Source organism: Uloborus diversus, chromosome 6 (genome assembly GCF_026930045.1).
Source record: "Uloborus diversus isolate 005 chromosome 6, Udiv.v.3.1, whole genome shotgun sequence".
Taxonomy (NCBI): Eukaryota; Metazoa; Arthropoda; class Arachnida; order Araneae; family Uloboridae; genus Uloborus; species Uloborus diversus.
The window spans coordinates 14402778-14425527 of record NC_072736.1 but is presented as its reverse complement, the minus strand read 5'-3'; the positions used below and the strand labels follow the sequence as shown (position 1 = coordinate 14425527).

At 35.4% G+C, this 22750-nt stretch overlaps 1 protein-coding gene across 1 annotated transcript in view; it reads right to left on the bottom strand.

Moving 5' to 3' along the window:
* Positions 1-22750, bottom strand: part of LOC129224234 (protein bark beetle-like) — a 107659-nt gene that overhangs the window by 17731 nt on the left and 67178 nt on the right. The window contains exons 5-12 of the mRNA XM_054858659.1: positions 19575-19795; positions 17284-17548; positions 11511-13645; positions 11200-11449; positions 6058-6305; positions 2939-5186; positions 1610-2052; positions 416-663 (exon numbers count right to left, since the gene is read on the bottom strand). Coding sequence (XP_054714634.1) covers positions 416-663; positions 1610-2052; positions 2939-5186; positions 6058-6305; positions 11200-11449; positions 11511-13645; positions 17284-17548; positions 19575-19795 — 6058 coding nt within the window. The remainder of the gene's footprint in view (positions 1-415; positions 664-1609; positions 2053-2938; positions 5187-6057; positions 6306-11199; positions 11450-11510; positions 13646-17283; positions 17549-19574; positions 19796-22750) is intronic.

Here is a 22750-nt window from a genome sequence, read left to right as displayed (position 1 = left end):
TTCTTAGAGTAAGAGGGGGGGGGGGGGGGCATGTTGCCATACAAGTAATAACCAGATTTTGTGACATACCAAGCCATAAAATAAAAGAATTGTACTGTATTTACTAAAATTTCTGAATGAATCAATTGCTGCTTCTATCCCAACTAAAGAGAACATGATTTACTACGGTTTTTACATTCATATTTTAGCAGTTAGTACCGATTTTCACCCCTATTCTGAATAATCATCACAGCTATATTGAAACAGCTTGGACAAATCTAATTCACCTTTGTTAACATTATCCATTTTGTAATAAGAAATTTTAAAAACAAAGCAAGGACTCTTAAGAACTTACTAGCAATGATTAATATTTTATCTTTCAGGAAAAAAAAAACTTAAAGAAAAAATTAGAAAAATATTAACAGCGTATGCTTACAGGCTCCTGTTCCTTGCCGAAAGTTCAAAATCGTTGTCGGGGTTAACCAAGTAGTTGTGGTTAAATTGTTGTCCAGCTTTGCCAGCAATGATGGTGCTCTTGTCCCAGATATCCGTTGCTACATTTCTCCAAAACCAATTTTTTTCACATGTTTGGAACGATAAAGGCATGCGCTGAAAGCCTCTGACATCAAGTAAATGCTTTCCAGTGTTGTTATATGCAAGGTTTTCGGTCAAGTTTGAAATAACCTATGGAATAAATATAGATAAATTTTTAAAAGAAAGAAAACATCCCTGTACAAAACAAATAACCACAAAAGTAGATTATTACAATATGATTTGACTGGACTGTCTTCTGTTTCTGCCTATCATTCTCCATTCTGTACCCAGAGATAAACTATTGTAACTAGCAAATATTGACTATTTCAGAATCTTCATTTATTCATTTTTTTAAAAGTGGTTTTACTTTTGCCAGTCAGGACTACAGAATTGTTTGTGAACAATATATAAATTGTTTACACATAGTACACTCAAGAACATTGAAAATAGCGCCCCAAGAAAGGAGAAAGTTAAAATCGTGAAATTTTGCATACAAGAAGAGTGACATCTGACATGCAAATGGTCCAAGTTCGGTGTCAATGCGCATGACCGTTTACCCTACAGTATCAGTGTTATCAGGAAAAAATTGTTACATAAACTACTGCATAATTTAAGATTTGTAAATGTTACGATTACATCTGGATTATTGGAGGACGTTAATGAGTGAAGGACGCCACTAATAGACATATTTTTATTTTGAAAATATTTGGTAGCTTATCTGTTTATGCCCATGTTAGAACTAGGATTGACATAGAATTGATAAACAAAACATTCTGCATCACAAATCCATAGTTGAACTCCGCTGTGAGCCTGCCAAAGCGTCGACCACAGAAATTGGCCCTTGATTGAGGACGTGACCCACTCAACTCCACTCTTAACAGAATAATTTAGAACTGCACATGCATGAACTGAGAGTTATCGACAATGCTCAAACAAGTTTGATTTACATAATCAAGCTTTATCAGTATAATTCAGCATATCAAGCAGCAATCTTTTAGAATTTAACTGAAAAAAGTTTAAATGAAATTAGCCTCACTCGTCTATTACCTCTAAGATCTTGAAAAAAAATAAGTAAATAAATAAAACAATATAATACCTGTGATACAAATATTGTGTCTCTATACTGGGCATAGTTTCTTGTGAAGTAATTCCTAAACACATTGATGTACTGGAATGCACCAGCTTTCCTGCCCTGGAAATTCAAAACTTCCCTATTCCTGTTCTCGGTAAAAAGGTTGTTGACGATAACTCCATCCAGCGCAGAAACTGCCGTTCGGGAATCCACCCTGAGCAGTAGACCACCCTGGTTCTTCATGATCAGGTTGTTATAGAAGTACAATTCTTTCGCATTCTGCACATCTAGCAAAATGGCGCTGTTTCCCGCCGTGAAGTTTCCAAACAGCTCTCTGCCGTTGTTGTCGATGCGATTGTATCTGAGAGTAATGGCCGGTGTTATTTCGCCTGCACTTCTGTAAGCAATACCTTCTAAGCCATTGTTGGAAATTTCAGAATAGGACACATTGTGCTGAGAATTACGAGCTGTAACATAAAAATATACATAAGCTTCAAATTATTTCATAAAAGCATAAATATTTTGCATTAAAACATTGACTTTTTATTGTACTTGCTCTGCCATTAGCTCTTATATCTCTGCCAAACATAAAAATGAATAAGAGTAATTATAAATTAATTTCAATGTTAGTAAATAAATTAATTTCAAGGCTGAACTTAATCAAGCATAGAACTTTGGAAACTTTACTAACACTGAATTCATAAAGATTTTCTACATGAACTACCACTTACCCTCAAAAATAAAATCTTTAAGTTTTTAATATAAGCTTGTGTTAAACAAGTGCTATTCATTGTCTCTTTACTTTAGTGACATGGGAGCTCATATACAAAATTTTAAGGGGGGAGGGGCTCAGATATTTTCCCCATGGTTTAGGAGAATATTTTCCCCATGGAAACCAATTTCAGTACAGATTAGAGTTATTAAAATTTGACATTTTTAATAACTTATTCATTAAAATGGCTGGAGAAGAAATGTTTTTACATTTTTACAAAGAAAAAAGCACTAAAAGCAAAGAAGTTCTCATTTCTAGTGGGGGGGGGGCATATGGGTACCCATGTTTAGTGATCTAGTTGTCTCTTGATTCATGATTCCTTTATTCAAATCATTAGAGTTTTTAGTCATAGGCTTTTTACTCAAAAATATGAAATTGGTGAAAGAAAGCTCAGTATTATTTTTACAACTAATATTGAATTTACCCCTAAACTGTTTTTGCTGAATTATTTTTAACAGAGCGGACCAAAAAATGAAAAAGCTAACAAGTTAATTTTTTAACCAGAAGTTGATTACAAACTTGTCATACAGCACATATCATTTTAAAAAATGTATTAACTTGTTGAAGAAAAAAAATCTTACCTTTAGGATGTGATATTGGCAATGTTACAACTTCAGCAATAAACCCATGATCCTCACTTCCGCCAATAGTGTGAAGCAGTATGCTTAAAGTGCTGTCTGTAGAGACATAAAACTTGGTCACATTTTCATATCCGTGATGCCATCCAATATTAGCCACCTGTGGAGTGGTATCATTAAAGACATCTCCATCATATATCTGTATGAAATCCGGTTGGGCAGCGTACTTGGTCCCATCGAACAGGTTGAACTGTAGCAGCCTGAAACCGACCTGCTTTCCATAGTGCAGCGAGCTGAATATCTTTACACAGTCAACAGGTTGGTTGTCGTACTTGTAGTAAAGCAAAATTCTATTCTCCACACTCATTTCCTTGTTCATATCACACATGTCCACCATGCCAAATATACCGTAAGACATATCAATGGACTTCAGTGGATCATATCCCAGCTTTGACACTGATGCATCACCAAAAGATTCACCAGTTAAAGAAAGAATATTGATACCAATGCCCATATTGTTACTGATGATGAGGTTGTCGAACGACAAGCTGCCGGACACTCCAACAGTTTCAATGCCATGGGATGCACTTTCAGAAATGTTGACGTAATTAATCAGAATCTCCCTCTGTACCAACTGAAGTGCAGCACTTTTTTCATTATGGAGGACTCCAGCACCTCTGATGTGGACATATTCCAAGCGAGACGAATCGCTCATCACGTAACTGAGCGTTGGCCTATTCAGAGGGGAATCGGAAGTCTCGAAATTGGGGATGGAGAAACGAATTCCACCCCAGTGTTCTTCTGAGCCTACCAGTGTTTCAGAGCCACAATATACATACACATAATCTCCATCGAAAGGACACTTGTAGCTCTCAATGTAGCCATTCAATCTATACTCACAATCACCCAGTGCCGATTCCGTACCTATACATTCCAACGGATGCGGCCAAGTTCTAACACGTGAAGTCAACGTAGGAACCATGTCTAACCTCGGTCCAAAAGCCAATTGAACATTCAAATTATTATAACCTAATTCCTTGCAGACAACCTGCGCATTCCTTTCCGTAAATCGAGCATCACATATTGGAACCCACTGCTCAGTAGTAGCATTGTATATTTCCAGAAAACCATCTTGCCTCTTCTCATCACATTTCTCATCAATGCACAGTCTGGACTTGATCGGTATGGTTTTTCTACGGAATCTTCTCTCATCAAAAATCCTAGCCGGTTTCATGACGATTGGACTGCTGGATTTACCGACAGCAACAATGTCCCCGAGAGCTAATATTCCAACACTGGGGTAAAACTCAATCACAACTCCAGGATCCAATTTGAGAGTGACACCTGGCATAATAGTTAAGTCAGCAGTAACTACATACGGTGTGCTTTTCCAAGGCAAGGTCAAGTCACTGTATAAGCGTCCGTTCAGATATCCGCTGGCAGTCAGTGTTTGATCGCTGGAATTAAATGATATAACTCCACCATCAATATTTTCTGTTCCAAGGTAGGGATTAAAATCCGCAATGGCATATCCATTCCAATCATCAAAATCAAATATCCTTTTTTGTATCTCAGCAGGATCAATGTATCCCCACCAGTTCCTACCAACATTAATTTTGTTCTTGACGGATCCGGTCAGCACGCCTGTCAGTAACTCAAATTGCAAATTCGGATTGTTAAATATATTTCTGGTAACATTAATCAACTGGACACCTCGAATGGCAAGAGCATAACTGGTAGGCTGATATCCAAATTTTTGCCCAAGGCCTATGTCCCGATTATTCGCTATAATATTTCTGTGAAAACTTGCAGGTATCAGTCCAAATTTATTAGCATGGCTCTTTAAATTGAATTCTACCCCAAATACTGCTGAATTATCGGTTATCACATTTTCTTCAATCAAAAGTTCTTTCTCCATACCGTAAAACCCCATAATTCCTTTCTTGCAGTTATTCCTCTGGAAACGATTGCCTGACATGTTCACCTTCGCAAAATGCCCGCTTATCAAAAATTCAAACTTTCGGTTGTTCACCAGAGAACACTTGTGCATTGAAAAAGAGTGGGTGTAGTTTTCAGAGTACTGCCAAACATAAGGAAGACGAACATCAATTCCACCTTCGGCGTTGTCCTCGATAGCTGTGTTGTTGATGGTCCAATGGAAAAGATTATTAGAATTCCTGATATCTCTACTGTAATGTAGCAAGCCCTTAGAATTCCTGTTTATTGTAGTATTAATAATGGTGTAGTTGATCTGAAAAATAAATGCTTTATTTATTACTTTCTATTTGCATAATACTAAAGATATTTCACGGCTAAAGTAATCTTACGTACTTTCTAATGCATGTCTCACATAAATATACCATGTAACTAATATACACATTATTACTTTCTTTTATGCAACATAGGCATCTATATCTAGCCTTTGATAGCATAATAGCATACAGAAAAATGAAGTGAAATAAACAAATCTATTTGTGTGTATGCGATAAAAGTCAAATCAGGTGTTTTAAACATAGTTGAATTGAATACTTCAGAAAAAGCTTAAGTCTTACTGATTTCCAAAGGACTTACGCTCTTTCTGAAATAATAGATTCAGTTTTTTTTTTTTTTTTTTTGTACTTTTAAAGACATGAATTTCAAGTTAAGTTAGCATTTTTATGTGTAAACTGATGATCCAAGTTTTTAAAACAATGCTTCAAAAGCTAATTTTTAAATTTAAAAAAACATATCAAAACAATTTCTTTGAATCATTTCTTAAATCCTGCATATCAGAATAAGAATAATAAATGGGAAAAATCAGTATTATTTAAACATAAATTGTAAAAACTTTATAGACACATTTCAGAGTTACAATGAATCCTTTTATCAACCCTTTTAGTTGTGGTCTTTGGACTTATAAAATTTGAGTGAAGACTGCTTATAGCTCTGCTCTAATTACTTAAATCTTACCAATCACAACTTTATGCATTGATAAAGTAGTTCCTTCTAACCCCAATAAACGTATCAACAACATTTTGAATTTTTGCACTTTAAATACATTGGCTTTTTCATTTATTGTTCCTATACTAAGATAAACCTTTTACTATCAATAGAATTTTAAAACATTAAATGCAAATTCATACTTCAGCAAGGTTCTTAATAACTGGATCCCAAAATGGCGTCCATACAAAAATGGCCTCCATCTTGCTTCCAGAAATCACTGTATTGGTCACAAGTATGGTTTCGTTGGTGTAGCGATGAAAGTGGTCACCGTGATCGCTTATATCTCTGTTGAAATGGTGGCTGTATATTCCTCTGCCACAGTCGGTTATCCTCGCAGAGTCTATGTGAATTGTTGGATGACTCTCCCATGGAGATCTGTCTCTTTGTCCTAGAAATATGAAATAATGTTGTTAATGTTGAGTTAGTGACACAAAATGTCAATAAATGTTTAATTAATTGCTTATGTCGTCATTTGTGCTGAAACTGATATAAAAAGAAAATGTAATACATTTACTTTTGTTAAAAAAAATCCTATCAAATTGAATACATCATGAATTTATCACAAATCTAATTTGAAATCCCTTGTGCCTAAAGAATTTTACTGGAAATGACTTGGAAGTTGGGAGTTTTTTGTTTTTTTTTGAGCAATCACGATTGCTTATTGCTTTCATTTGACTGTTTTGATGTCCTATGATTTTATTTTCCCACCGCCACCCTCCGCACCCTGTCACCGTCGACTGGCTCCTCAGGATGCTACTCCTATAGCGAAAACCGTCTCTAGGTTGCATCCTTATGCTACACACATGCGCATACATACACAACTACACATACACACACAAATACATACACCTACACACATACACACACTCAAACACATACATACACCCACACACGCATACATACAGACACCTACACATACACACCTACACACAACAACCCACACACTCATCTCATGCCTGCACACAGACACAAACACATATGCCTACACCAGAGGCATAGGAACTTTGTAGAAGTAGGGGGAGCTGGGACACATTATGAGAGGTGTCTGGTATGTAAGGGGCAGAAGCAATGGCCCCTTAAAATAATTGGTGGGGGGGGGGGACTTTAATTTTTTTTTCTACATATGAAATTAGCTTCGAAGCTTCCATCTCTTTTTTTTTTTATCTTGCATCAATTGTTTGTGGAGAGAATGAGGTGATAAAACTTCTGGTTTTGAAAGAAGGTCAGTCAGTACTCGATGATGAGCACGTAGAAATAGAGGAGTTTCGGGGATCCTCCCCCGGTAATTTTTCAGAATTCTTGTTCTAAAAACGAATTTTTAGGCGATCTTTGGTAATGTTAAGGGGAGAAAAGTTTTGAATACCTTCCCTGAAAATTTTTCGAAATTAATGTCTTAAAAACGCGATTGTATACCATATTTGTTGACTTTAGTGAAAATATGACTCGAAGGATTGTCCTCGATCGATTTTTTGAATCGATTTACATCTCCCGCCCACAATATTTCAATTTTGAAGTCTTAAAAACGTAATTGTAGACAACCTTCAATGATGTCAGAGGAAAAGACTGTACTAGGGCTCTACTTTGGAAACTTTTAAACTTGAAGTCCTACTAGAGAGCGTTTTTCATTGGTGTTATCAGAAAAGGTTCAGAGGTTCCTTCTCGCTAATTTTTTCGAAATTGTAATCGCTAAAACACGCGACTGTGGATCATATTTGTTGGCGTTAGAGGCCCAGCAATTTTTTTTTAAATTGAAGTCCCAAAAACGGAACATTACATAATCTCCCATGTTGTTGGATGGCAAGATATCCAGGGACTCTCTTCCGGTAATTTTCAGGAAATCGGAGCCTTGAAAACAAAATTTGAGGTGCTCTGTAATAATTTTGGAGGAAAGGGAAGGCTTCGACAGAGTAGCATTTAGAAGAATTTCTTATTTTCTGAGAACTAGAAAAAGGCGAATAGGATGAAACAGGAGGGCGGAGAAACAGAACATTGGAAATGTGTTAAAATTACGTGTTCGTTATATATTATATTTTTCAGATAAGTTTTTGTAAAAGTCTTTGATAGAAACTATGAAATATTAATATAATAATATTGTTGAGGTTTTTTTCTGCAATAGTAGATGAAAAATAACAATTTTGTCATGAAAATATATCTGTAAGTGACGAAAAAACCGTAATTTAGAAAGCAAAAAAACAAGAATAATTGTAACTTCGTTAAGTATAATCTGAGGGGTCAGATAACTTAAAATGAGATAAGTTTTTGGAAAGTTGAAATTATTTGAACAAGTACAAACAACCTTAGCAATCTTTTTTAGTTATGTCTGGAGCACCCAAGCTATTCATATTTAAATGCCAAACTGATTCATCACCCCCAGCTTGCTAGACACTTAATCTTTTGTTCCAGAATTATAAAGAAATTAGCCTAAAAATCAAAAATAGGATGCTTTTTCTAATTTGTGTGGTCTTAAAAATGTATTCTAGATGATCTTTGTTAAAGCTAGGGTGGAAAAGTGGCCTGGGAGCGTTTTCCTCGGCATTTTTCAAAATTGAAACTTGAAAAATTTTATATTTTTTCTCTAATTACGTTAAGGAGTTTCGTATTTTAGGGTTCTTCCTAGAAATTTTTCAAAATTGTTGTTCTGAAAACGCAGTTTTAGACATTATTCGGAGATGTTAATTAGAGGAGAAATCCGGGGCCCCCCTCCCAGAAATTTGTCGAAAATGAACAATCTAAGAAACGCAGCTGTGTGCCATCTTTGATATCGTTATGAAGACTGGAAAATTTTCCAAATTGGAGCTCCAAAAACAATTTCATTTGACTTTTAATGATGTTAGGGGTGAGTTTTCGGGTGCTTTACCCCAGTAATTATTTGAAAGGTAAGACCTTAAACGAAATTTAAGATTATTTTAAATTATATTGGCGGAGGTGGAGGGGCTGAAGCTCATTAATAAAATTTTCGAAGTTAGTTGTCAAAACGCAGTTTTAGATGATAGTTGGCTATGTTACTGGGAGGAGAGGTTCGGGATCCGACTTCAGCAATTTTCCGATAGTGAAATTCCAGAAACGCAATTTTAGATGACTAGTTGACCCACGCGAAGCATTCGAGTTCAAAGGAAGAATTTTCTGATTTCAATGCAACCTCGAGATGTTATAGACCAAAGCAATGCGTAGTAAAGCAGTAAAATAAATTGAAATTTATCCTTCTGCAAAGTCAAACTTCGATTTACCCTCTTAAAATCAATGTTTTGTTTCCTGATTTTAACAACAACAGATATACAGCTTAGAATTTTGCATATTAGTGGAAACTTGGATTAAAATTCTGCTGAAAAACAAAAACCCATTAAAACGATAGTTTTTTCGGCCCAGATTTGAACTCCCACCCTTTCCCTCATTAGCGCGCTGCTTTATCCAACCAAGCCAATGTGTCTTCGCTCTCAGGTGCTATTCATTTCCAAAATTATTTGAGTGGTTTGGTTTTTCCATAATGAAATTTTCAATTTCTAGCCTTATATTTTTATTTGTTTGAAATACAAGCGTTTGCGGCCCCCGTCAATAAAAAAAAAAAAAAATTGAATTTTTTGGTAGTTTAGACTTATCTTAGTTTTTACACTTTCTTTTGTTTTAGATGTCATGTCTCCAGAACATCGCGATAAAATTTTCGTTTAATTTCGCCTTTTGTATTTAAACACTTAGAACTAGCACACTAGCAGTGGTGTGACTAGTCATGACATTTTTAAATCTCACCTTACTCTGCTTCAACTTTTTCTCTAATTAAAATGTATTTTGGTGGCACATATATTTTTCTCTACTTAATCACTATTTTCATGATGATATTTTGATGACTGACGCTTGTCATAGATCCTAAATAATATTCAGAGATTGCATTTGCTTTCAAATTTTGCAGAAAAAACTCTTTTCGACTCTTTTATTCTATTTGTTCACTTATCATTTCTATTACATGTTCTTAAAATCGTAAAGGTTTCCTTTCTGCTTTTTTTTTCATTACTAATAGGAAATTGGTGACGCCATTTCTGAAAAACTGGGCGGGGGAGGGGGGTAGCAAAACCCTTCTTGGTGATGGCTCTGGTGCCCCCCCTCCCCCCCCCCCCAAAAATGTTTGGTTATGTTACGCTTCTGACTGGTACTGATTTTCGCAGGAAGCAGAGTAGAGTCCACTTTCCCGCATTTCGGCAATCAAGAGTGTTTAAACAGTGAAAAAAAAAGGTGAAGGTGAATTCAAGTGCACTGACCACTCCGTCTGCTCACTGCTTTTGTTGCTCATTGGGTAGAAATTCCGAAATTCCCAAAAAAGGCAGATCACATTTTTGAAATCAGGTTTGAGGTAAACAATGTACGGCAAAAAGCAGCAGTGCAAGAATTTTCCGGGGGAGCTAAGCCGGTCTGAAATATTCCAGGGGAAGCTCAAGCTCCCTCAGCTCCCCACGTTCCGACGCCTATGGCCTACACACACATTCCCCACCACACACAAACACTCATACACACAACTACCCACACTCATACCTGCACACAGACACAAACACACATGCCTACACACACATACCCCCCTACACACAAACACACACATAAACACACATGCCTACATACACACACACTCTCGTGATTGCGAAAAACATAATTTGAATTCAAGAGGTCAAAATTCAAATTAATTTTTTTTTTTCAAATTAAATTTGTTGAGCTTAAAAATGATAAAAGAACTGATTTTAAAAAGAAATTTTGTGAAAGGTCTACTTTTAAGGTACAAATTTTGTGAAGTGACCAATTTTAAGCTATAGACTTGTCTGAAGCAGACCAAATTTAAGCCTGAATCAACCCTTATACTTGTTTGAATGCAAATACACTTGAATGAGATTGAAAAGGTGTTTTTTTATTTTTTAATCATGCAGAAAAATAACAACAAGCAAAAAATTATAAAACATGTAAGTTGTGTATTCACTTTAACTTTATGCCTGTTACCTTTTTTTTTTTTTGGCATACATACTTATTTTATTAGGTCAGTACCTTGTGGGGATGTATAAGTACTGTACGTCGCTTGCAGTATTATTTAAAAAAACTTTATGTGGTTCCTATTTAAAAAAATAATTAAGAAAAAGAAGCATTTTTTTTTTCTAGCAAGTAAACCTAGATTGAAAAATTCCTAATCTGTCACAGAGGGTTTTTTTTTTTTTTTTTTGCAATTAACTTTGCAATTACTGCAATTACAAAGCAACTAATAATAATAATAAAATGAACGAAAAGTATTTATCTTCACAAAGAAAACTTACCATCAACAGATGCAATGTATATGATTCCTTGACCACTAGGATCTTCTCCAGAATTATACTCCACTAGTACACCATATCCAGGGGTTCTTAAAGGAAATGCTGTCAAATTGTCCCGAAGGTCCCAGCGTATCACATCATCTGCAATCTCTAACCGTCCGTATATCGTCATATTTTCAGATGTCGATTTTCCGAACGGATTCAAAACAACTATCCCAATGCTTCGACCTCCATTTGTTGTCAAGCTGAATTCCTTCAGTGCTGTCGTTTTAGTGAAAACCAGATACCTATAACTCATCGGTATTTAAATGCACATTCCGGCCTTGAACATCATCCGGAATCCTAATAACTTTACCCCGTTCTTCTAAATTAATCCACGAAATCAGATCTCTTTGCTCCGACCTGGTAAACATAGGATTGTAATGGAACCCACTAGCTTCATTCTTGGAGAAATCACATCTGAGAACATTCAAACCCTGGGAATGCACAACTAAGCCATGACGACGGTTCGAATTCAATTGAGAGTCCAGTAATTGCCTGTTTTCGAGAACAAACATTTCATTCCACTTGATACCGATTCCAGAGTCCATGTTACTGTGAATTTTCAATTTCTGCAGGTAGTGCTTATTGAAATCAATCTGCAAAGCTGGCTTAAAACTGTTCGTTGCATAGTCGAGCAATCCTGCATACTCGACGACTACATTCTTTAGGTTACTTCGGTCAGCAGCCATACCCAACCTTATTCCTGACCAGGACGGTTGGTAACATCTAAGACCCACCATCATAGAGCAAGAGTTTTCAAAATCTTTCTCGGACTTGCACTGAGTGATATCAGTATCTAACAGAGTACACTGAATGTTTGATAATCTAATTGGATATCTCGTGCCGTGTTCAAACTCCGATTGCTCCAACATCCAATCTTCTGGATGCAATACGAAACCCATTTGGTTACATGCAATTGAAGCATCCTCTATGTCCCATCCATAATCGCAGACACTTCCCCAATTTCCATCCACAAAAACCTCCAACAGTCCTTCCATTCCATCCGACAACCTGACCTTGCTTTCGTCGATCCGACCACTCTGCTCATCAAGCGTAAACGTTATGGGCGAGTACTCACTTTCACTTTCAGCAAATAATGCACCCTGGACCATCATTCCAATAGATCTTTCAAACTTTAGAACAACTCCTGGATCTATATTCAACCGACCAGTCCCGGGATGCACATAAATATCTCTTTTGACGACATATGTACCTCTCCTTAAGTATTCTACACCTGGAACCTCTCCGCCGATTTCAAAATCATTTCGAAAACGAAGAATTTTATCTCTCTCGTGCATGTCGGATATTGCAGTGGTAGTATCCAGATCAGAACGAAGCGTCAGAAATGGTAAAAACTCAATTCGGGCAAGATTGTAACGATCCTTTCTGTCGAAAATTTTCCCATAAACTCTAGTGACATTTGTAGCTCCCCAAAAGTTAAAAGTAGCATTTGTTATTATATTATGTCTTTCGACATGTGATCCAAGTTCATACACAGACTCGAAATTCTGGAATCGATTCCTATATACATCAGTATTTTGAGAAGAAACCACAACGACTGCGGCTACGCGGGAACGTGGATTCAGGTGCGGGAAAGGTTCGGTAATAACATTGTTTTCAAGCTCATTTTTATAAAACAGCATTTTTTGGGCAGAAGTGCCCTGAGCAACACCAATATTAGCTACAAACTTCCCATAGTTGTGTGTAAAGTAATTGTACTGGATTTCGACTTCGGCAAAAGCTTTAAAAAAGTCATCATCATCCAAACCATTCATGAAAATAACTCCACGTTTATGTCTCTTAAATTGATTATGTTCAATTATAACATGAGAATGTAAGACTGGGGACATTTTAAGAGCAAGGTGATTGCTGTCAATGAATTCATTGTGAGTTACGTATATCTTGCTACGGACACCGGCTTTTCGAATCTTCCAGCAGGATGATATCAGTAGACCACTATCCTCATTGCTTCGAAAAGAATTCATGCTGATGTTCCACACAGGGTTTGAAACACACTGATTACCAATAAGGATTCCATACAGACCATTACTAACTATTTCCGATTTGGTAATGTGGGCTGTATAATTGTGACATTTATGATTAGATGTTTCATTAGACCAAAAACTAAATCCTCTTCCTTCATTATTAGCAATAGATGTTTGGTCTATGTGAATGAAGCCACCAGCATAAGTAATATTAATGCCATCGCCTTTATTCAGGCTAATAATTGAGTTATTGACCATAACGTCACCACTTCCACCAGAAACATCCAAACCAGCTAAGTAATTGTTTTCGGTTATTGACGACTCATTCACTAAAACTCCAGATCTCATGTCTTCAATAGTAACGCCTTTGCCTTGATTGTTAGAGATGTTGCTCTTTGTTATGTTTAAGTCATATGCTTTTCCTAAAAAAAAGAAAAATAGTTTTAATTTGCAGATAAATACTGACATATCAAGGTTTGTTTTGTTAACATTTTCATTTTAAGGTTCAGAATCTTTTAGAGAAACATAATTACCAAAAAAGAAATTCAGTGATCAGTTTTGTTTTTTGGCATGAAGATATCTCCAGCTTCTGGCTAGATTACAACAATACTTAGAACTTCTAAAATTACTTATGATAAGCATTTTCCTTTAAAGTATTGTTATTATACTCACAGGGGCGGCTCTAGTGCCGGACAAACCGGACCCCTGTCCGGGGCGGCAAATTTGAGGGGCGGCATTTTGGTTCGAATGTCTAAAATACATTTTACATTAGGAGCAAATTTGTATGAGAGTATTTTGCGAGCACAATAGCTTGGGAGTCTGAAAAATACGTGAAGGTTTTCTTTCCTCTTCGTTTATTGTACCTTAATTGCTGTCGCCGACAGCAAATGGTCAACAGTTGCCTGTTTTGGTTGGGAAACGAGACTGAATGGGTGGGGGGTCAGGGTCTGATTACCAGAACTCTCGCCTGATTCTGGGATCTGCTGGGCCCTAGGCTATGTGCTTTACTGCCCTATTATTCATCCCTGATTATTCCATGCTCTCTTCCTCTCTTCCTGTCAATTGCTTCGCCGACTGTATTTTACCAGGGTTAGGTACTTCACACTTTTACTTCTCTTTTATAACAGTTATTGTGCGGCGCCGTATCTTCCATGGTATTTTTTCTTTCCGTTGATTGTAGTCCACGTGTCCCCGACAATTTACCGTACACTTGAAGCAGGGAACATTCAAACAAATAAGAAGTTTTGCAATAGCAGGAACCGTAGCCTTTTTTTTTTCTGCTTGGAGATTTAGGTAGATATTTCAATGATGTTTTAGTATTAAATAACGTATCATCCTAATACTAGTTACATTATAACAATTTAAAGTATATTATATATATATATATATATATATATATATATATATATATATATATATATATATATATATATATATATATATATATATATAAATATTTATTTATTATGTAAAATACTTTTTATTGAACTTTCACTTAAAATGGTATATATTATTGCCAGTATTAGTTTTTATTTCATTATAAACACAACTACTATTTTAACTTTTGAATTCTTATAGCTGAGATAGAGTAACATTCATACATGTCCCGTGCATGACACAAATTAAATAAATTTGTAATTTTTCTAATTAATGTATTTGACCAAAAGGCAAGAGAATTGGATAGAAGCACTATAGCATTTGAAATTTCAGAATGAATCTTGATTTATGATCCAATTGCAAAAAAATATGAATTAACATCCTTTTTAACTGTTTTTTGCACTTTAAATGTCTGCAAATATCCCGTGTATAACAGGAGAATGACCCTTCTACATTTGCAATTTAATAGTCAAAGTGGCATTAAAACCGGATAAATCCACTAAAGTAAGGGGAAAAATAAAAAGAACGCCCTAAAAAAGACTAAATAGGGGAGGGGGAATTATAATACAGGCCATATTTCTGAACAAAAATCATGTTATGTGACAATTATTTTTTACTAATTTTTTTATTATGATAGAAATGCGTAGAATTTTTATTCGAAATTAAAACATAAAATATTTAGTAGCCCCCCCCTCCCCCCTTAGCTGTTTTCGGTCTCTAATATTGGTCATTTGTCGTTCGATAAGAAATTTCTTATGATATTTTTTTAAATTCTTGCCATCCTAGAAAATAAACGTTACAGTTACATGTTTAAAATTAAAATAGTTACCAAAGTATTCGAAAAAAGTTTCACATGAAAAAAAGTTGCTTTCATTTCGAATGCTTCTTTTTTACATGGTATTTTATGACTATTATTTTCTTTATCGATAATTTTTAATAACTATTCAGATTATCCGTTAAAGTATATTTAACCGAAATGGAGGATAAAATATTTGAAATTAAACGTTTTCTATTCTTTTTCTTGATTTTTAAGGCTGTTTCTTTCAAGTTTTTTTTTCCTTATAGAAAAAAAAATCTTATTCTTCTGTAACAAATTATTCAGCTGTTAAAAATTACTCTTGTAGGAAATGGTAATCCTAAAATTCTTACGGAAAGGCACCGCAAGGTACCTTTCTATGTTTAAATTTTTCGCGTGGTGCACTTATTTTACGAACATGAGTAGTAAATATATATTTAGAAAAGAATTGCTTTCTTTTTATATTAAATCCTAACCCACCTTCACCCCCCTATTAACTTTTTATTCATGCATGGAATGGTCTAAATCTTAATAACGCCTTTATATTTCTGAAGCAAATAAATAAACAAATAAAATAAAATAAAATATTACAAAATAAACAAACAAGTCAACACATGAAGTCAACACATTTCGCCTATAATCGTGTTTTTAAGACTTCAGTTTCTTAAAATTCCCCCCTCAAAAGACCCCCTGAAACTTTCCACCGTCTAAACCGCCACAGAGCGTCTAAAACTGCGTTCTTAAGACTATAATTTCAAAAAATTCTCCGAGGGAGAACCCCCAGACCCCTCTAGCAGATACGGGTATTTTTTAAGCGTCCCCCCCCCCTATAAATATTTTCTGGTGGCACAGCCCAAGTGCAGGAAAGCCATGGTCGTACTTAGGATTGATGAATTGATGAATACGTGAAGACAACGCGAAACTGCTTTCAAGCATGACCATTTTAGGGGGTGGGGGCTTATCGTTTTTTTTGAAAGAATGTTTTATATTTAAAAAAAAAGAGGAATTACCAAAAAGAAGGGACTATATTTGTAATGCAAAAATTGTAATGTTTGATTTTTTTTACCGTGGAGAGGGGCGGCACTTTGGAAATTTGTCCGGGGCGGCAAAACTGCTAGAGTCACCCCTGATACTCAGGGCGGGATTTAAGGGAGGGCAACCGGGGCTACAGCCCCGGGGCCTCCGCAACAAAGGCCCCCCCCCCCCACACAATAAAATTTTTACAAAATATCCAAACTTTCATGGGTCGAAAATATCGGATATATACATATATATTAAAATATTCGGATATACATCAAATCATCAGATATTTTCGCAAATATGATGATCTTTTCGAAACCTGGTTAGGGGCCTCCACTCCTTCGTTGTTCCGGGGCCCCCACACTTCCAAATCCGGCCCTGACTATACTGCTTTAAAAACATCCTCTTTACAATCGCTGTAATTGATAAAAGTCATATTTACAGGAATTCCTGTGCCTGCATTCATTGTAAATCCCATACTTTTTTAAACTAAAAACAAGGGAGTTTCTTTAAATAGCAAAGTGCAACAAATTAACTAAAATAGCTGATGTTATTGAGCTTATTAAGGTTTAAAATACAGGTTCATGAAAGGGGTCTGCCTGCTATAAAACTTTGGGAAACCCAGCCCCAGACTAAACTATTCTAACACTTCTTAGATTAAAAAATTCTGATAAAATGGTTGATTATTATTCAATAGCTACTTTTAGCATTCACTTGAACAAGATGAAAATTTTAGAAAGCCAAATTATTATTATTATTATTATTATTATTAACCTTTAAACTTATCACTATTGTAAAATAAAAAAAATAATAAAAAATTCTCAAAAGAGCCTTGAACACGGATAAAAAGTTTGGGAATATATTCACCTTGATTGGCTAGAATTTCTATGACAAATGAGGCATCGTGTCCTTTGACCGGGATGAATTTCAGCAATATCTTTTGCTTTGAGCTGGTCACACTCTGAGGAAAGGTGTTGTTGATTATTGGCACTGTTGCAAGGTGTCTGCTGCTCTCCGTGGCACCATCGTAAACTTCGATCCGTGATGCATTTTTGGGATCGGTGAAATCACTCGACAGGCCCATGAAATTCACAGTCAAGATTTGTTCCGTCCAACTGGCCACTTCAAACATCTTTAAAAATAACCGAACAAATAATTTAATCGTCATAAATCATTGTAAATTAAGAAGTAGTTCAATATTATCATCCTTAGGGATGAAAATATTACACTAAAAATACACAATGCAAAAAAAAAAAATGTATCTTTAAATTTCATTCATTAGGATTTAAATCAGATAATAAAGATAACAAAAGTTTGGAAACTGTCTTAAACTCTTTTCTTAAGAATTGAGCCACATTTGTGTGCACTAGTTTTGAAGAAAGCTTTTTTCATGTGTTGAGATCAGAAGCAGTGTTATCACATGTCAAAATCAGGGCATGTTTTCTTTTTAGAGGATAAACTACTTTTATTATCAGCATTACTTAGTGTTGTGATCTTCAGAAAAAAAAAAAGTTGGGAGACACTCAGATATGAACATGAGTTACGGAAATCAAAGTGAGGGACATGTGTGTTAAAACTTTAAAAAATGGGGGAATTTTTACATTAAAATTTAAAAATCTGCAAATGGCATCCCCCTCAATTACACAACTGGATATATTCAAATCAGTATCTGTTTCACTTTCGAAGGTGTAACCAGGACACATACTTTCCACCACTTTTACTAACATTAATTTTCTGTTTTGGTATTAGGTAAAATTTTTCAAATGTTTCAAATCTTTTTTCAGCACCAACAGTTAATTATTTCACAACTCTATTACATACATATAGACCAACTTCTAATTTTTAGGCTAGTTTTTATACTAACAAACAATAACAGCTGTATAAAAATAAACATGTTAAGAGGCAAAAACAATGATGTGTCAGATACAGCATTCTTATTTTTGGCCAGAACATGTCTGATATGAGGTTCTCCAATTTTTTTATGAACAAGAAAAAATACATGTCTGACAGGATATTTAATTTTTGGCAAAGAAAAGACATTACGCGTTTGATATAAGGTTTTTTTTACAGGGTTCACACAAAAAGTGGGATTTCCCACTCTGACCAAAATTATGGGTGAGATATTTAAAATTAAAAATGGAGTAGCATTCCTTTTTTCTTTTTTTGCAATTTAGTTTATCACTTGCATATTTTGGATAAATATTGAAAAAAAAAATTTGCATATCATACAGCCCAAAATTACCCTGTTTATGCATAAAAATGACACTTTCGACACTCCCCATAGGTGTTGTTTTCGGACCCATTGGGTAATATGGAAGCCTTCTCGAACAACCTCTTTTAAACCAGAAGCTGCATCAGCTCGTTTAAAACTGATGTGATTTGGCAAATTTAAAAAACTTACACAAACTTATATTAAAATAAAGTTACTAAACAAGTGAACTGTAAAAAGATTTTTCTTGAAATGACGGTATAAAAACTAATATAAATCTTGAAAAAACGATAAATTTTGCATGACATTTTGTAAAAAAAAGACAAAAAATTTTGCAATTGATCCTTCATTTATATACTACTGACATTGTATGAAATACCAGGAGTTAATCAATTCAAAAGTCTAAGCTTCACACACTGCTGGTAACATCTCTACCTTTTCTTTATCTTCTTTAATAATAATAAAGCTGAAAATCTCTCTGTCTGTCAGGATCTCTGTCTGTCCGTCAGGATCTTTGTGATGTGCATAGCTCCTAGACCGTTCGGCCGATTTTCATGAAACTTGGCACAAAGTTAGTTTGTAGCATGGGGGTGTGCACCTCGGAGCGATTTTTCGAAAATTCGACGTGGTTCTTTTTCTACCCCAATTTTAAAAACAAAATTATCATAAGATGGACAAGTATATTACGAAATTATCATGACATGGAACTGTAACATGGGCACAAGCCAATTGGCGAGATACAAAACTATCATAATGTGGAACCGCAACATGGGTACAAGCCAATTGGGGAGAAAATTCACCATACATTATTTGTAAATATACAGGCGAACCAAAAGACCTTTTAATTTTTCTATTACGGGCAAAGTCGTGCGGGTACCACTAGTACACAATAAACTACAACATATGCGCTATACTGTGCAGCTCAGCTTCATACAAAACAGGCTCTCACCTGTTCACAATTTCGAACAAAGTGCTGTTCCCTTTTCTGCACGTGGCTGCGATAGACGGGATAAATCTGCTCATCCCGAATATTGCCGGTGTCGCAGAATGAAGCCGCTCCACCGAAGCTCTCGTGACGGACAAAATGAATGCCGTCTCCTCCATTATCTTCGACCTTCACACCGTTGAGAGTGATCTGGCTGAGACTAGTATTCACAAACACACCATATCCTGGAACATAAACAAAATTAAATTGCAAAATTAATTTGGAATTAATGAGCCACAAGTTGTCATACTTTTCAAACAATTTACAAAAAATACATGGTCCTCAAACTTTTTCATTTTAAGCTCTAATTGAAAAGAATAGAAGTTATTCGGATCCTTTAAAACTACAGCCAGAGTAAAAACTTTAAGGCGAGTAAAAAAAAATTTGAGAAAACGGGAAAATGAAGTTGGAAAGATTTTAATATTATTGAATTATTAATGTTCCTTCGTAAGAAATAACAGAAGTGACACGTTTTGTGAAGTATGCAACCGAGGGTGCCCATATAGGGGGGCAATGGGGGGGGCGCAATCCCCCTGTTTGAAATTAGAACTTCCTTGCTTTCAGTACTTTTTTCTTTGCAAAAATGTGAAAACATTTCTTCTCCAGCCGTTAATGAATAAGTTATTAAAAACATCAAATTTTAATAACTCTAATCTGCACTAAAATCAGTTTCCATGGGGAAAATATCCTGTTAAATCACGGTCGCCCAGCAAAATTGTAAAGAGGGGGGGGGGGGGGGGGCTCAGATATTTTCCTCATGGGTTAGGAGGGTATTTTCTCCATGGAAACCAATTTCAGGACAGATTAGAGTCGTTAAAAAATATTTCATTTTTAATAACTTATTCATTAATGGCTGGAGAATAAATGTTTTTACATTTTTGCAAAGAAAAAAGTACCAAAAGGAAGGAAGTTCGAATTTCAAGGGGGGGCGCTCGAGCCCCCCTTGCCCCCTATATGGGCGCCCTTGTGTTAAATCATGGGGAAAATATCTGAGCCCCCCTTACAATTTTGCATATGGGCGCCCTTGTATGCAACTACCAGAAATAAAGTGGTATATTGAAAGTTAGTATTTCAGCCTGAGTAACAACTTTAAGACCACCAGTATTTCTTAAAAACTAAATATACATATACTGAAATAAATATCACAGCAATTAATGAGATTGTGGAAACCCTTCAACTTGTAGTTTTTTCATTAATTTCTTCGAAGTTTTGATGCTCTTTGTGAAGATGTCGAAAGGTAAGAAGTCATAAAGATCATGAAAGAGGGCAGACTGAAGCTTTTTTTTTTTTTAACGGGGATGAGTAGCAGTACTAATGTGAAAAAAATAGGAAGATCGAAGAATGTAGTCAATATTTTTTTAGGATAGAAAGACGATTATTGCAAAAAGAACACTGGTGGAAGACCTAGAGCTTTGTCCTCATGTGATGAAAGAAGAGTTTGCAAGCTTACATCAACTGGAAAGTACTCCTCCGAGAAACTTATTCAGATGGTAGGCTTAAATATTTGTCAAAAGACAATAATATGTAACACAATTAGAAGGTGTGAAAGTTTTATTTATGCAACGAAATTGGCTAAGCCCCAGTTATTGAATAGGCACAAAATAGAGCGTTTGAACTTTAGCCAGAAAGTCATGACCTAGGATAACCGATGGATGCAAATATTTTTTTCTGATGAAAAGAAGGGGAATTTGAATGGACTAGTTGGATAGAAGTACTGTTGGCATGATTAGGGGCGTGCTTAGAGTTTCAGCACCCCGTGAGAAATTTGTTTCAATAGTCGATAAATAATCATTTTTGTTATTTATTTATTCTCTCCCAAAACATAACCCGCTGTAGTGTGTCACCCAGCTGTATAAGTTAGTTCGAGATTTTCATAACTAATTACAAAATTAATGTGTAAAAATATGGCACAAAATATGGTTGCAAAGAAAATTTTTGGGATCCGAAAGAGATGTAATCGATGAAATAAGGGCTGGTATCCAAATTTCGTTGTTTTCAGCCCGGGGGAGGGGGGGGTATGAAGTACGAAATTGAAATCTAACTTTAGAACAATGTTCGGAAAAGGAATGAAAAATTTTTACCTTTTCCCTTAGTTTTAGTACTAGCAAATATAGAGAGTCATTCCATTTCAAAAACCTAGGGGCCTCCGCTCGACCATCTCCAATTAGGACAACTATTTTAGAGCTGTAGGCCTTTGAAACTAACCTATGCAAATTTTCAGCTTCCTAGATCCAAATCCTGAGCATCTAGGATCCTCGAAAAATGTGATCCAAAATGGCAGATCAACTTTTTGTGCCAAACTGCCGAGTTTACACCAAGTTTACAGAAAATTTTATTACACTTGAAGCTTGAAATTTTTGACGCTTGAAGTACAATTAGCTGTTAATACATTGAAGTATTTTTGGAAATTTGAGCCCATCAGATTCTTTATAGCAGGCATGTAAACTCGTGAAAAAGTGCGGAGGGAAATTTTTTCCTGGATTTTAGGTTGTCATAACATCTAAACAAAAGTAATTCAAAGGCTCGTACTTCTTGATTATATTGTAAAAATACTTGTTTTTAATGGGTTACAGTTTCAGAGCTTAAATATCTATTTTCTAAAAGATATTGTGATCCAAAGTGGCTATCAAAATTGTTCAAGTGAAAAGTAGCTTATTTTCAAAGTGCTGCAGCTCAAGTTTGTCACCTCGAATCTTCTTTTCGTTAATACAGTAAAATCCCTCTAATGCGGACACTTAACAAGACAAATTTTTTTAATCCGCACTACAGGGGTGTCCACAGGACAGGGATTTAATAATGCTATTTGCCTTGGAATCGGGGAATTAAATATTGTCCACATAAGAGGGGTGTCCGCTAGGAGTGGTTTTACTGTATCATCAGATTTTTCTTCGATGGTGTTCTTTTTTTAAAGATTAAAAAAATGAGCGAAAAATTCAGACTGTCGTATCAAATTGCCATGTTTGAGAGCAGGTTGCAAAAAATTTTATCACACTAAAAGTCTGAAATTTCAGGTGCTCAAATTACTTTTAGTTGTTGATATGCTTGAGTATTCTTATGAATTTGTGTTCATTAACTTTTATGTAGCACGTATGCAAAGTCGCAAGAAAAACGCTATGGAGAAACTTTTTCCTGGATTTTAG